The sequence below is a fragment of the Strigops habroptila genome, chromosome 13 (assembly GCF_004027225.2).
Source record: "Strigops habroptila isolate Jane chromosome 13, bStrHab1.2.pri, whole genome shotgun sequence".
NCBI lineage: Eukaryota > Metazoa > Chordata > Aves > Psittaciformes > Psittacidae > Strigops > Strigops habroptila.
The window spans coordinates 8,645,672-8,662,101 of NC_044289.2; the positions used below are offsets into that span (position 1 = coordinate 8,645,672).

At 47.0% G+C, this 16,430-nt stretch overlaps 1 protein-coding gene across 2 annotated transcripts; it reads left to right on the forward strand.

Moving 5' to 3' along the window:
- Positions 1 to 568: 568 nt before the first annotated feature.
- Positions 569 to 15,343, forward strand: SALL4 (spalt like transcription factor 4). 2 transcript variants are annotated; one of them, XM_030503424.1, is made up of 4 exons: positions 569 to 749; positions 8,613 to 11,135; positions 11,792 to 12,099; positions 13,169 to 15,343. In XM_030503424.1, exons 1-4 carry the CDS (start codon positions 680 to 682, stop codon positions 13,589 to 13,591), a joined length of 3,324 nt encoding a protein of 1,107 aa, XP_030359284.1. In that variant the 5' UTR covers positions 569 to 679; the 3' UTR covers positions 13,592 to 15,343. The 2 variants fall into 2 exon arrangements, with proteins under 2 accessions (XP_030359284.1, XP_030359285.1); XM_030503425.1 differs by lacking the exon at positions 569 to 749 and adding an exon at positions 3,512 to 3,569.
- Positions 15,344 to 16,430: the final 1,087 nt, after the last annotated feature.

Consider the following 16,430-nt stretch of genomic DNA (forward strand, 5'->3'; position numbering starts at 1 on the left):
CCACACCAGGAGACCCCGGGCTCGTCCATTCGGACAATCAGTGCTCTTCCCTTTTCCACCTTATCGAAGGAGAGAGGGAGAATTAGCATTGCCCGGGCTCCTGCTTGCTTAGGACGGCGGGGAAAAAAACAAAAAAAAAAACCAAAAAAAAACAAAAAAACAACAAACCCAAAAAAAAAAAAAAAAAAAAAAAGAAAAAAGGAAGAAAACAAAAGTAAAAAAAAACAAACAAAAAAAAAGAAGTCTTTAAAGCACAATATAAACCGCGCAGGTGAGACAACAAAGGTATTGTCCCTCACCAGCCTGGAAAGTCGGGCTGCCGGGTTGTTTGTTTACTCGCGGGTTGGATCCTGCCCCCCCCGCCGGGGAGGGTGGGAGGGGGGGGTCTCGGGGGTCCCGGCGCTGCCTTTGTGGCGGGCCGGGCCAGGGCGGGCCAGGACTACATGGCCCAGCGTGCCCCGCTGCGCCCGGATCAATGGCCCTTATTTGAATAATCTGTGAGCCCTTGGACTCAGGCCAATCAGCTGTCAGGGGCCCATGATAAATCGCAATGCATTATTGATAATCATAATTACTCTGACATGCGCATTCCGCCCAATGGGGGTAATTTCCCAACTCTAGGAATTTGTTGTGAAGAGGAAAATAATTGCTACTATTTTGCTCCCGATGCTGGTGCACCATGTCGCGACGGAAGCAGGCGAAGCCCCAGCACATCAACTCCGAGGAGCAACCCCCAGATGCTGCAAGTGGTAAGGCGCAAAGGGGGGCGCGGAGCCGCCGCGGTCCGATTGCCCTGATGCGCGGAGACGGCCGCGCGGGCGCTTCCCGGGGGCTTCTCCACCCTCGTGCTTCACCCCTCGCTACTTTCCCCCTCCGGGCTTTGCCAGGAACCCGACCCCCAGCTATCCGCAGCTTTTGAGGGCACCGAAATCCTTGCGGAGCCCCAGCGCGAGATTGTTCCGCGGGGCTCCGGACCCTCATTATCTCCCGCGGGGGGGGGGGGGGGGGGGGGGCTCGGCTTTGCGCGGCTCCGGGCGCAGCCCTGCGCCGACCGCGGAGCTGCTCGAGGACTCCCTCACCATGCTCGGCCGGCTCCCCCCCCCCATGTCCCGCACCCCCGGTCCCGCGGAACTTGCGCCGGCACTGCTACTGCGCTCGGGGTGCAGCCTCATGGGAGGTGAACCCCGAAGGGACTTGGGGGGGCGGAGGGAACAGGGGAGATTGCGAACAATCTTCGCAGTGGTAGTGAATGTCTCGAGTTTGGTTTCCTCGGTTTATTTAGCACTTTCTCGGTAGTTATATGAGGATTTTTGTGGGGCTTTAGAAAAAAGAAAATGACTCGCTCGGACTATTTTTGTTGGAGATCACAATCGCCCTGGACCTTTTGTAGCTTGACCTCCAGCCATCTTTGATTTCCGACTTCCTAAAATAACTCCGGTGAGCTAATGTGGGGTGTGCGTGAGCGCTTTGTATTTGGGCGGTGTGGGGGATTTTGCTACCGCAAATCACTGTCCTTCCGAGGGGAGCTCGCAGCCCTGCGCCTTCCGAAGGGAAAAGTATGAATTTGCGCTCAGATTAGCCCTGAGCTCCCGGTGGAGCGGCTGTGCAGGGGAAATGGTGCAGGGGGCACTCGCCTACCGGTGCCCCCCCCGCCCCGCTCAGGAGTAGGGAAGGGCCGGGGCTGCCGGAGCGTGCCCGGTTCTCCTCATCGAGCAGCATCTTCCCGCAGCTGGGCTGCGGAGGGGCTGGCGACGCCCGGAGCTCCGGTACGGGTTCTCCCCCCCCCGGTACTGCCGCCCTTGGTTCCGCGGAGCTGGGGAGAAGGTCCCTGGGTGCCGGTCCTGCTCCGGAGCGGGAGAAGGGCACGTCCCGTCCCGAGTGGGGAAGGGAAAGCGGGCGTTCAGCTGACCAGAGTTGCGTTTGGGAAGAGTTGTGCTCAAACATTTCTGTACGTGCCCCAAGAACTTTCTCTGGGTTCTCTGCCTTCCTGAGGGACTGGTTTTCCGTGGGTTTTTTCCATTCCCAGAACTGATCAATACCAATGCACGTTACAGGAGCTGCTTATTCCCAGACCGCAGGAGGTTCGGGCTCTTAATTTTTCCCTCCTCCCCCCCTCTCTTCTTTGAGTCGAAATGTGCAATTGTTGAGTCCAGTTAATGGTGACTTAAGAAACAGCAAGCTGGCCAGAAGGCAATAAATCCCATGTTTAATGCATGACTGTTTTCCTTTGTGCATATGGTTAGGTTGGGGGATGGAGGTGATGTTTCCACATGTAAATCTCTGCCCGCTGCTGGAAAGCCACCTCCGACTCTGCGCTGAAACAAAAGGGTTAATAACTCCTGATGGGCCCGCTCGGGGCGGGGGAGGTGTGCGGGGCGGGGAGGATCGCTCCGCACCGCGCTCTCCGGGGCAATGGCCAGCTGCTTTTTTGTTGTTGGTTGTGGGGCTTTTTGTGTCCCCCCCTCCTCCTTTAACAACAGAACCCCGGCTGGAAATCCCTCTGGGAGCCGGGGTAGGGGTTGCACGGCCTGGGGGGGGTGGGGACCTGCCGAAGCGCTCACCCCGCCTGGGGGGGCTGAATGGATGGGACTGTGTTTTGTGGGTGGCGGGGCCGGAGCCCCGGGGGGAGCGGGGGTCCTGGGGGGTTGCCGTGCGCCGCCCCGCGGCCGCGCGCCGACGGGCCCTCCGTGCGAGTGTCCGGGTCCGTCCTGCGCGATCCTCTCGCATCCTGCCTTCCGAAATGAAAACTCTGGCAGTGGCTCTCACCGCCCGCACAGACTCGATATGCCGCGCTCCAGGTGTGCCCGTAAATAACAAGTGACGAAGCTGCACAACAAAGTCGAAATACCGCAGCGATTTGTCGGGGACATTACCGACTATACACATAATCGTTATAATAAAATCAAGCCCTTATCTCCTCTTTTGCAAGTGTTCCCCTTTTTTGGGGGGACCTACCTCTGTGAACAATGCAGCGTGTTAAGAGGCTGCTCCGCTAACCTGGTGATCAATTAACAGGTCAAAAAATCAGCAGGTGGTCACGGGGGAATAATGCTACATACTGAAAATTAGCATTTTCACAAAGGGGTTGAAAATGCCCATTGTGCTGGATTGCTGCCATTAAAAATCTGATTCGGTCTTCAAAATACAGTATCAAACTGCAACTTTTGTTTTTTCTCAGGGTAAAATTGGAGGTTGCATTTATTTAAATCCCCGCTTGGCGCTTTGAGCTCTGCAGAAATGGAGAGAGGGGTAAAAATGCAACTTTTGGGGTGGTTTACTTAATTTTTCCTTGAATTTTAGGATGCTCAGAGCTTCTGTCGGTGGGACAGGAGGAATGGAGGGAGAACCCCGTACCGTGCAGCCGGGGTGATGCAGCAGTGCGAGGGTGCTTAGAAGGCGGGGGGCGGTGGGTTGGTTCGGGGGGGCCATGCCCGGCTTGTTTTTCCTTTTACGTAAGTGAAACATTATATTGGTTGTAGTGATGAAGCCCTTTTGCTGGACTCGGTGGCATGTGACGTTTTGACAGAGCTGCTGCTCTAACCTTTGCCTCCTCCCGCTTGCTGTGGGTGGTAAGTTGATGTCAGGCTCACAATTAGGACTCTCATGCAATTGACCTTGGCAGCGGGGTTTGTGCTGTTTAGCTCGGTCTTAAACACTGTACTAGTGTTAAGTGTGGTCCGGGGCCGCCGCCGTTACAGCTGCGGGAAGCGCCGGTGGGAGGACCGGGTGCCGGTGCGGGAGGACAGGGCGGCGGGCAGGTACGGCGGGTGGCGCGGCGGCTGCTTCTATGAGGGGGAGAACCTCCGCTTTTTGGGTTGTTGTTGCCCGTTATCCCGAAGCACGCCGGGAAGCGCCCTTTGCTCAGGAGCAGCCCCTGTCGCGGGCGATGCCCGGGTGGCCGCAGGGCGCGGGGGCTCCCCGCCGTGGCCCCGCCCGGGGGGCCGGTCCCGGGCAGCGCGCGGGGCCGGGCGGGCAGCGCGAGGCGCGAGTGCCCTCCACCGACCGGGACCCGCTCGGCGCCGCGGCAGGTAACTGCGGACGGGCACCGGCAGCTCGGGGTGGGGGTTCGAACCCTGTACGGGGGCTGCGGCAGGCGGGGGTGTGTGTGCGTGTGCGGGAGCGGGGCTGCCGTGCCCCTCCGCTTGAAGCCAGCGCTTCTGGTCTTCGCCTCTCCTGCGTGTGTTAACGCTTCTGTTGCTCCTCAAAAGCGTTTATTCATAATAGTTTCTTCAGTCCTTGGCCGAATGCTTCTCTTGAATAGGTGGATAATCAAAAGGGTGAAGCAGTAGGTAGATAATGAGAGAAATTTAAAGCCGTGAGAACCTGAAAGTACGTGGAATCCTAGTTGTAAAGTGTAACATGTTTCTGGCTCTTTCTTGGGTGGAAAAATGCTGATAAATTCAGTGTAGAAAACATCAAGGCCTTTGGAGTATTTCAGTAAGTAATCAGCCGTGGGTTTTGCTTATTCAAGGAAGTGATTTTTGTAATCGAAAATTATTTAAATGGTGCTTTATAGTGGAAGAAGAAAGGAACTTTGGGACAGTTTAAAGTTCTTGTAAGTCCTAGTTTTTCAGGTAGGAACCCGAAAAATCAAATCGAGGCAGCAGGGAACTGATGCAGAGGTTTTCAGATCTAGGATGGGAGTGAATACTTGCTAATCCATCATGAGTTATTTTAACTGGGGAAGTGTATGGTTATGTTAACTTAGAAATAGTTGATCAAATGGAGTCTGGAAAAAAGCTCAGCAAAGGTATCAAACTCTTTGGGGGGGGGGGGGAGAAGGGGAAGCTTGAGCTTTGACTATTTCCTCCCAATTCAAGTGAAATATAATTTTATCACAGTTGGGGGAGAAAACAAAAAGTTCCCAATTGCTCAGATGAGTGGTAGACCATAGACCAGCAGCACCTTTTCTGAAAGCACATCAAACCAGACAAGACTTAGTTTACTCCTCTTTTACTGGTTCCCTTTAAATTAGAAAAAATTAATTCGAGCTGTGTGGATTTTATCAGCCTTCCTTGTCGATGACCGCCTTGTCCTACACAATAGTGGATTTTTTCCATCCATTTGCCAGTGATTCAGTCTAACCCCCCTGCTGGGTTTACTGCATTCTTCTAACTTATTGGATAACTAGATGCTGAGAGATAACATTCCTGAAATTCGGGGGTGGGGAGATAAAAAAACTCAGTAGAAGTCCTATCCCTGGGAAGCCTTTGGAGAGGGTTAAGTGAAGTGCACAAGCAATTGTTGTGGCAGGGCTCTCGGTAAATCCGTGTACAGTATGCAGACAGGGCTGGCTGCACTGGGAGGTTTCTTTGCAGAGAAAACGCAGGATTTCAGACCGTTAAGTTCGTGTTGTTGCTGAGTGCTGGGGGGGAGGGCAGGTTTGGGTAAATGAGGTGCTCTGATTGCAGGTGTTGGGTGTTCCCTCGGCTGGGGGGAGACGGTGTAGAAATCAAGATGAAGAGCTTCAGAGAAGCTGTTGGGTTTTTTTAAAGAAACAGTAAATTGCTCCTTTGTTATATCAGCTACTGCACAATAACCAAGCGTCCTGCATCTCAACCCCCTTTTTGAGATAGGGGAAACTACTACACGCGGTTTTTTTTTTTTTTTTTCCCAAAGTAGAAGGGAAGATAAGGTATAACTCTTCCCTACTTGTCATGCAGCAAGTCGGTACAAGCTGGGAATTGAATTTATTTGGCTTCCTGAGCCTTTACTGTCAGACAGGGCAGCTGGGAAGGAAAATGTGTGACAGTGGTAGCAGGGGCAGCAGGCAGGGGCAGGGCTGATAACCTGCCTGCTGCTGCTGGGCACAGGTACTTTCAATTTACTGGAGTTTCTCTCTCTTGAGGTGGCAACTAGTGCTTAGGACTGGAAAAGTTACTCTTGAAACTCCTCAGAATTGTGAAAATTAGGAGCAAAGGCTGTGCTGGAGAGTTGAAAAGGGGGCTTTGAATTTCGTATGGTCTTATCAGTGGAAAAGAGGAAAAATAAAGTACTATCAAGGGAAGGGAGATAAATGATCAGATGCTTTGAAGCAGTTAAAGTTTGAGGACTTGTCTAGACATAGTTATCCTGAAATATCTCCTTAGGGGTGGGCAACAGTCTTTCATGCAGACATTTCTACTCCACTTGAAACATTTTACATGGCTACTGCAGAGGTGGAAGCTGCAGAGTGAAACGCATGTGCTCACGGAGGAGAGACTGTGCAAGGAAGAGCTTTGTGCTTTCTAAAGTAGAACCTACGGTTATTTTGCAACATGGGGAAACTGTGTAGTTGGGCCTGAGAGGTTGACTGTTTAAGCCCCAAATGCTAAAGGATTTGGAAGAGAGGTTTTGATGTTTTAGCCTATTCTGTGAAATACCTGCTGGATGGATGGAAACAGTTAGGAAAGTAGTAAAGATCTCTCAAGTCAGTGTACAGACTAGTTATGGAAGCTTCTTGTATCTTTTTCAGTGCTTGATTTCCCATTACATCTGCTTGGATTCTTGCGAAGATAAGTTTAAAAACATCCATTTTTGACCTCTATGGACCCTATTTATGACTAAGTTCTGAATCACATACTACTTGTACTTGTCTGCAGGACTAGATTTCTCTCTAAATTTTTCCACAGAGTTAGGTCAACTTTAGAGGCATCAATTTAATGATATTTGAGGTGGGAAATGTGTGCAAGCACTATGCTTTTACTTTTGTTTCTTTCACTTATAGAGGTTGTTTGGGCTGAAAGAAAGGAGGGAAAAGAAGTATTTAATTCACCCTGTTTAGATATGAGGGATCCAAACAGTTTTCATCATAGCTGTGCTGAGAACACGTTTCCTCCCTGCTGAAGGACTTGTAACCCTGAAGTGTACATGTTTAACAGAATTGCATACATATAGATTTGGATCTATTGCTCTGTAGACCATTGCATAACAGGCCTCTGACATTTGCATTTTGCAATTGATCAAATCGTTTGGGTTTTGTTAATAAATTTTCACGTGCACTTTCTGTCACTCAGCATTAAACAGTTGAAGATTGATTTGATGAATATACATATAATACCCTTGTTAACCTAATAAATGTTAAGGTTTGCAATATCCTGCCTTGCAGAGCTTTTACACTACCCCAGAACAGTAAGTCAACATGGGTTGTTGCTTGGACATGCTTCCCCTCCACCCTGCCATGCACAGGATATACACATGTATCAGATGTGTGGTTCAGTTACACCTTCAAAATGAAAGCCGCAAATAGCTCCTGTGCTTGCAGAGTCTTCTGTTCCCCTTGTAAAATGGTGTGGGCTAGTAACATGGAACCAGAGCTGGGCCCTGAGATGAATTACTGGAGGTGCGAGACCTGAACAGAAGAGATCTTGTAATACAAATTCTCAGTTGTGGTTGACGTCTGCAGTGTGCCCCGCTGGGTGCATGGGAGGTGAAATACTTGGTTACCGCACCCTTGGCACCCATCAAAATGGGACCAATTAATGCAAGTTACAAGACATTTCACCTGATGGGGGCTGTAGCACATCTGCAGTCCCTCCTGCTTCTCCCTCAGCTGTATGAGCCCAAAGTTTTCCCTCCTGAACCCTCTGGCCTGCTGTGCCCCAAATGCTTGCACGCCTCTAGCTGCGTGCAAGTTTGTTGTCTGGAGGATGGCAATGCTGAGCAAAAACATCCTGTTTTGGTTTAAAATTGCTCTTCACCTCTCTTCCAGTTCCGAGAGTTCCCTGAATGTTATTTTTGTGTCCAAGTGCAAATTCTGCTCAGTACGATGTGTGGGGTGCTGGTGGAGGAAGGGCAGGAGTGGACTTGCAGACCAGCTCTGCTTTCCCTGCCCCTTCCTGAAGTGGGTGAGTTGCGGATGCAGCTAAACAGGGTGTCCTGAGCGGGTCTGGAACAACTTCATGTGTTTTGCGAACAGGACTTGTTGCTTTGCTGTCTAATAATCATCAATATCAATGTGGGGTTCTGTAAGTTAATCATCTTTCCTTTACTTCTATGGCTTTTAGACGTTTTTATGTGAGTGTGCTTTTGAAGTGTTTAGAAGCTGATATTGGACTTAGTTTTGCTTTTGTCAGACCTCTTCGGTAGTAATTACTTCCATTATGGCGGAGTGAAAGTTGTTTAATAGATCAGTGTACAATTAAGAACTGCTCTGATGTTCCTGTGCTAACAATATGATGTGAATTTCTGAGAGATGGTTAACAAAGAATTATAAACTGAAGTACAAACACAAAAGAAGCTTATGTGGTGTCTTGCTCAGTGTTACAATGCTTTCTCTACCTTCCTTAAGTTGTGTTCCTTTTAAGCTGTTTTGCAGGTGCTAGTTGCCTTGCTGCACTGTTCCCTTTTTACCTGTACAAAGGGATTTACAATCAACCTCTTTTCACTGAGCCTTGGGAGATTTCTTTCATATTATTGTTTTTATTGAAGACAGAACTGAGATGCAGATTTGGGGCTGAGTTTCTTTGGAACTACAAAATGAATTAGCAAAATAAGAGCAGGACTTCATACCAGTCTACAAACCTGATTCTAATATCTTTAACTTGCAATTAAGGTGAAGATGGTGATCTTAAGAATAGGAAATACTCAGTTTAAATCTAGCTATTTATAATGTGACTTTCTTTTATTTTAAGGGAGTCCACAAGACGTCCCAGGTGACAGAGATGGTGAAATGAGTTCCAAAAGGTGCCGCACGGAGGAAACTAAAATCTGTGAGAAATGCTGTGCAGAATTCTTTGATCTCTCTGAATTCCTTGAGCATAAGAAAAATTGCACTAAAAATCCACCTGTTCTAATCATGAATGACAGTGAGGGAACAGTACCTCCCGAAAGCTTCTCTGAAGGCTCTCTAGGAAGCTTTCCAAGTGATCGAATGGATAGCAGGGCACGCAAGGACGTTCAGGCGAAGGGTTGCACTGCTTCTATGGAGAAGAGAGAAGGAAAAATGGATGCTGAATCGGTAGGAGGAATGTATCTTAAAATAGAACCCCCTGTCACGCCTGCAGCTCCTGGCCTAAGCTATCTACCAAAATCCAAAGTACCAAACACTAATGTGACTTTGCAGACAATACGTGGCACTAAAGTGGCTGTGAACCAGCGGACCTCCGATGCCATCTCTTCTTCAGCAGCCAGTTTTAATGCTATTCCCATGATCCTGGAGCAGCTCGTGTGTTTGCAGCAGCAGCAACTCCAGCAGATTCAGTTGACAGAGCAAATTCGCATTCAGATTGCCATGATGGCTCCCCATGCCCTGCATCCTTCCATAGCAGCTGCTACTGACCCACTAAAAGCTCTGGGCGCTCACATGTCTCAGCAGCTCTCGGCTGCTGTTGCTTTAATAGGACAGAAAGCTGGAAGCCAGAGCCTATCACTGGAATCCTTGAAGCAAGGAAAACTACCTCATTCTAACACTGGTGTTGCGGCTGCCAGCTCGCTGGCTGCTGGGCTTGCCTCCACCTTCCCCTTGAAGCCAGAGGCAAGCAGAAGCCTACCCAGCTCCATTTCTCAGTTCCCGAATCCTTTGCTACCTCAGTCCTCCAACTCGGTCATCTTCCAAAACCCACTTTCAGCTGTTTCTTCTGTTATAGATTCCTCAAAGAAGGGGAAAGGAAAACCTCCCAACATTAGCGTGTCTGAAAGCAAACCGAATGCAGAAGAGCCATTCTTCAAACACAAGTGTAAATTCTGCGGCAAGGTCTTTGGAAATGACAGTGCCCTGCAGATTCACCTCCGATCCCACACCGGTGAAAGACCCTATAAGTGTAACATTTGTGGTAACCGCTTTACAACCAAAGGAAACCTTAAAGTGCATTTTCAGCGTCACAAAGACAAATACCCCCACATAAAGATGAATCCTTACCCAGTTCCTGAGCACCTGGACAATGTTCCCACTAGCACCGGAATCCCATATGGGATGTCTGTGCCACTGGATGAGTCTAACCTAATAGTGGATAGCAAACCTCTCCTAACAACACTGCCTACCTCTGCGGCCACCAGTGCACCTCAGACCATCTCCAACCTAGCAGGCATTAAGGAGTCTCTGCCTGCTACGTTCTCAAGTGACCTGCAGTCAAGGCCTTCTCCAGAAAGTGAGGGTGGCTCTTCCTCATCAGGGGCAGTCGGTCATGAATCGGGAACAGAGCAGAGCTTGAGTTCACCACAAGCTACCTGCAGCATGAGCATCTTCCATGTAAGTGGGTCAAACGAGCAAGGCTCAGAAACATCAAAGCTTCAGCAACTGGTTGAAAATATCGACAAATCCACTGCTGACCCCAACGAGTGCCTGATCTGTCACAGAGTGCTGAGCTGCCAGAGTTCACTCAAAATGCATTATCGTACTCACACTGGAGAGAGGCCGTTCAAGTGTAAAATCTGTGGCCGTGCCTTCTCCACTAAAGGGAACCTTAAAACTCATTATGGTGTCCACCGGGCCAATACTCCTTTGAAGATGCAACATTCATGTCCTATTTGCCAGAAGAAGTTTACAAATGCAGTTGTGTTGCAGCAGCATATCCGCATGCATATGGGGGGACAAATACCCAATACGCCAATGCCAGAAAACACCTGTGACAACACTGATGTGGATGCTACTGTGGCTGAGAAGAATGGAGACGTTGGTCGCCCAGATGAGACCGTGGAAAGTGTAGAGATGGAAGAGGACCTGGACTCTCAGGATGGCCCTAGGAGCTCTTCAAAACCTACTACTCCATATGATGCACAATCAGAATCACCAGCCACTTTCTCTGGTATTGCAGCACTGGAGAACCAAATGAAGATCGTCAACTCTGCTTTGAACTTGCAGCGACAAAACAGCTTGAAGTCTAGTGACAATGGCTCAGCAGAAAGTGATGGCATGACAAATGATTCTTCGTCTGTGGCAGGAGATCCAGATTACCAGAACGGCAGGAGTCCTGCTGCCTCGGAGTCTGCATCGCTCCAGGCTCTGTCCCCAGCCAACAGCCAAGCTGAGAGCGTAAGATCAAAGTCACCTAACTTCAACAATCAAGAAGATACAGGTGCAGGAAGTAAATCAGAGGGTCCTGAGAACACTTCAGAAATGGAAGGGGTTGTTGGTGCTTTGGATTTAACTTACGGCAATGTTGGTCGAAAGGTCATTAAAGAAGAGCCCGGGTTACATTTTGCAAATGGAGAATATGGTAAGTAATATGACATGCTTGCAATAACTTGGGGTGGGGTAGTAGGATTGGAGGAAATCTATCTCTAAAAGGAGCATCAGGAGTCAAAACCACCTCAGCTTTCCCCTCTTCCTTGTCTTCTATTAAAATAGGGGCATGTGCCCTGTAAAGTTTTCCTGACTCAGTCAGACTCAAAATTCAACAGAATTCAAAGACTTAAGCGCTGTCGTCTCCTGCAAGGGGTAGCATAGATAGAGATCCTTAAAATGAGTAGGGGCTGTGCACTTACTATCTTTAATACTAATACCTCCCTATAGCTCTCTAAAGCCGTGTTTGTTTTTCATGGGAAACTGCTTAACCTAAGATTGTGATATTAAAACTCTGGAATACTTTGTGGGATTTTCAAGCTCTTTAGTATTAATGCTAATGTTGGTCTAAATTTGACCTAAAGTGAGCCCTTTGAACTCCTTACCAGAAAGGTAGGGATGAACTGATTTCTTTCAGAGCGTCCTAGCAAGTGTAACAGCAACCCTACCCATGTGTCTTTGGAGCGCTTTGCAGACATGCTCTTCAGGCACATGCAGCTCCAAAGTCAGGGCCTCTGGTATCTTAGCCAGACTCAAGCTTGGAAGCAGGAGGAGGTTGGGATATAAACATTATCTGTGCTTTCTTTCCAGGTCGAAGTAGTATTCCAGCTGCTTTTGTTAGAGCTCCCCCAGCCCTCATAAAAATGGAGATGCCCAGTGAGCGTCCCATTAGCACTAGCCATTTCATTGGCCCACCAGCTCTCTCCCCTGGTGTTGCCCCTCTTCTTGTGCCACGACCAAAATTCTGCCGTCCTGCCAAACAGCACATCTGCACTACATGTGGGAAGAACTTCTCCTCTGCCAGCGCCCTTCAGATTCATGAGCGGACCCATACTGGTGAAAAGCCATTTGCCTGTACCATCTGTGGGAGAGCCTTCACAACAAAAGGAAACCTGAAGGTACGTTGTGTTTTATGTTGTGATCTCCTTTGTCAGGGAGATCTGGGAAGACTTCCTAATATTTATCCTGCCTTTGGGGCAGTGTCGATTTTGTTTTAGTTCCTTAAATGGTTATCTTTGACTTTTATCTCTCCTTCCTGAGTTTCTTCATACAACTTGCTAAACAGTGTACTGAGATCACCCGCAGAAGTGTTTGCTATTGCCTTTGACTTTCCTTTTGGATGGTAGGGAAGGCCTAGCCCTTACTAAGCAGATTGCTTTATTTTCATTTGTATTTGGATGCATCAAGACATAAACATTTCATAGACTGAATGCTACAGAATGATGCCTACAGAATACATGCATTACACCACATTGCTTGAAACACCATGCAGGACAAGGAGGGATAAAACCAAGAGATGGCACAAAGTACTTGTGGATTGTGTCTAAGCACTTGCTGGAGTGCAAGAAGTCTGTCCTTATTGTCAGGTTAATCCATTTGCCCTCTAAGGGACCTGCAGGTCCCTCGCTCGCATGGAGGCTTCTCCCTTGCCATGAGAACCTCTTCAGGCTTTTCAGTCCTCTTGCATAAATGCTGATGAGGAGGGAAAAATACTGCAGTTTGTGAACAGTCACTTGCTGGAAGCACTAGCAGTATGTTTGTGGTGTGGAAGACTTTAGCTTAGCTGTAACCTCTCTTCCAAACTCCTTGGTGAGTTTTTTTTGCATTAACTCTTAGTTTTTTTCAGTGTAGTCTGTTCACAGCAAAGAATGTGGCTGTTATTCTTCTGGGGGGGGAGAGAGGCATCTTTGTCAACGCCACTTACAATAAGAGTAAAAATACTGTCCTACAAGCACTCCAGCAGAAAACTCTAGAGAACCATGGTGATGTTGGGCAGAAGAATGACTGTATCTTACACATGCCAGGAAGAGAATAAAGACAAGAACTAGCCAGCTTAAATACTTACCTGAATGCAAATAGAGCATACATGACTTCTTTTGAGCAACTTGGCTGTAAGCAAAGTAGAACTAGAGTATACAATAAAAGAACTTCAGTATTAATTGTTCTCTTTTTTTCCCCCTCTGGAAGGTCCATGTAGGAACTCACATGTGGAATAACTCTGCCAGGCGGGGAAGAAGGCTCTCGATTGATAACCCCATGGCTCTGCTGGGGAATGATCCCAAGAAGGTATCTGAAATGTTTCCAAAGGATGTAATGCCTCCTTCAGTGAGCATTGATCCCACAGTATGGAATCAGTATGCAGCGGTACTCAGCAATGGCATAGCAATGAAGACTAATGAGATCTCGGTGATCCAGAGCGGTGGCTTACCTACCCTTCCAGTCACTATTGGGGGTGGTTCAGCAATAAATACTGCTACAGTCTCCAAAATAGATGGGACCCAGTCTGGGACTGGTTCTGATCCAGAGAAGGCCAGTGGTGCTGCTGCAGACAATGTGCCAAAACACCAGTTTCCTCACTTCATGGAGGAGAACAAAATTGCTGTTAGTTAAAAACTCTAGTGAAGCTGACGTACAGAAAGAACAAATATATATACACAAACATATATTTTTAAGAGATTCCACTTCAGCCTCCTATTTTCCTATTGACGTGCAAATGATTTTATGGTTGTCTTTGTAAGAGTTGCCCAGAGTACAATCATGATATTGCTTTGCAAATAGTAAATAATAAAGTATAGGATTTCCTTCTATGTGGAAAGATGCGGGTCTTGCAAAGTAGTTCTTACGTGTGACTAATGTGTACAGCCTTACAGAAGTTTCTACAACTTGAAATTCCAAAGGTTAGAATATTTACCTCTTAGTTTAGAGTGAAATACTTGGGGGATTTGAATTGAGTGGAAACAACCTACTGTTGATGGAAAAGCTTCTATTTACTGATGAGAAATGAGAACTGTTAATGCGGGTAAATATCCTAGAATGTCTGGACCCTCTTAGGAGTAGTTTTTCTGTTTGGATTTTTGGCTCTGTGTGGTTGCTGAATGTACTTCTTACTATAATGGCTATAAAAACTACAATTTTTTTTTTATTATTATTCCTTTTTTGCCTCAGAAGTTCTAAGAAGAGAAAATTGCTGTTTTTCGTTAATCACTGCTCCTAAAGAATTAATTCTCTGTATGTTGACTGCTGCTTATTTAATACTACTACTAGGACAGTCCTTCAAATGTAGTGCCAAAACTCCTACTTCCAAAGATGTGCAGTTTTTCCTAGATGTTTTATTTCAATACCAAGAGCCCCAAACAAGCATGGGTGGGTATGTATATAGTTTTTTTTTTTTTCTCTCTTGAAAGGGAAGACTTGCCTTAGGAAGTCAGGTCTAAAAGCTCTGCAAGGAATCTCAGGTGACTGTTGCAATTAGGCATTCGAACTGGTTTCCTTAGCAAGAGACTTTTTGATTTTTTTTTTTTTTTTTAATTTTTATTTTTATTTTCATTTGAGTAATTTAGAAGATCAGTCTGTGTAAACCTGTATTTAAATATGAAGTATTCATGCTTAGGTTAAATGTTTTGTGGGTTTTTGGATGGCATTCCTACTCTGGTCATTAAGTTTCTTGGTGGTCTGTGAATTTGCATTCTACCAAAAATGGTAATTAATGGTCCATGTGTATTGTATGAAGGTTGCTGGGATAGTCATCTGGATTCTAAGTTATCTACCTCATTTTTTCCTTTTGTAGTTGTAGTGTCTATTTTTCTATTAATGACCACTGTAATGAACTGAGATTCAAGCAGATGCTTCCATGCACTATCTGAAACCAAAACCTGATGTATTAGTGGAAGCACCTGAAGACTTACTGGACTGACCTTTCACTATTCCTCTAATGTCTGCTGGAACTGTATGTGTAATGGGATCTAAACCAGACTGGAAAGCGAACATTTGGTATGGAAGGACTGAACGATGGAAAGAAGTAGAGTTTGTTGACTGCAGGAAATCTTCAAGTCCAGTCTCTGTTGTGGAAGGCCCAAAAATGCAGATTACCAAAAGTTTGTGTAATGTTGTTGCACCTGATTCTTGCTTATGATCTCTGTATGCCGAGTTGTGCCTTTCCTGCTGGACTTGTAAGTAAGAACATACCAGTACCTGTTTACACTGTAAAATGGATATTGTTACATAGGCCATGCGAAAGGCATCCCAATTGTCAAGTTTCTGCATTGTGAATGTATGACTTTTAAGAACTCTGTAGTTTTGAGTATCTACTGATGCGTTTCTGTTGGACATTTTGAGAATAAATTTTGGGATGGCTTTTTCACACTTAGTGCTTAAATTTTTCTGGCAAAGCATTTGTGTCCTGAAGAGCAGGTTCAAGTGACAGCATGCTGTCTCACTGCAATGACTTTTAATATCCATGATCTAGGGTTATGCTTTAATTTGTTAGTTTAAAAAAAATAGAATTAGGTGGCAGTAGAAGGGTATCCAGATCAGTTTCTTGGGAACAGTTGGGGTTTGATACAGGGGTTGGTGCTTGCCAGGGGTGTTGATTCCAACACTAAAATAGAATGACAGTAATATGTGAATATTTGCAGTATTTCCTGTACTGTGATCACCACAGATACCGGGGGGGGGCAGAAAGTAAACGCTTGCTGTCTAGGCACTACCACCAAGCTCTGGAGGAATGAAGGTGTGGGGAGGGTGTGAGGTGGTCCAGGAAGGTGGGCAAAATAAACATAGGAGCAGAAGAAAAGGTGGTGTGTGGAAAGATAGAAAGCATACAACAGAACTAGTCTACACAGAACATGCAGTTGTTTAAAAGCAGCACAGTAGTTCCAGGAGACAAAATATTTGGTGCAAGAGAAGACATGACCCTTCTTTGTTCAGGGAAAGCAAGGGTTTATAATCCAAACCATGATGGGTGAGGTGTATAGCATGAGCTCTCTCAGTGGTGAAAAGTGAAATAAATATACACTCATGCTAGTGTGGATGCTGTTCTCACCCATTGAGCTTATAACCTGCTTTGAGAGCTCCGGGTGCCCGGATGGGGTCATTGCCAGAGCTGCTGCTCCATCACTTCAAACTTTGGGCTGGATTTCTGGCAGGTTCCTTATGCTGGTGGTGCTGGGCACCACATGCAGAATGTGCTGCCTGTGCAGAACTAACTAGAGCAGCACTGAGAGCAGTGTGCTGTGAAAGGGGAGGTGTTGGGTTTACAGGAGTGCTGGATCAAATCTAAAGACCTGGCCTAGCTGGGAAATCTCTGGGGCATGGGCCAACTGTGGGTATTGTGAAGAAGGGGCCGGGCTTCAAAAGAACCTGCAGTAAGAAGCCTGCTCTCTACTAATAGCTTGATACCAAGTGGTAACATGATGCCATGAAAATATACTAGCAGCAGGAGGAAATGAGA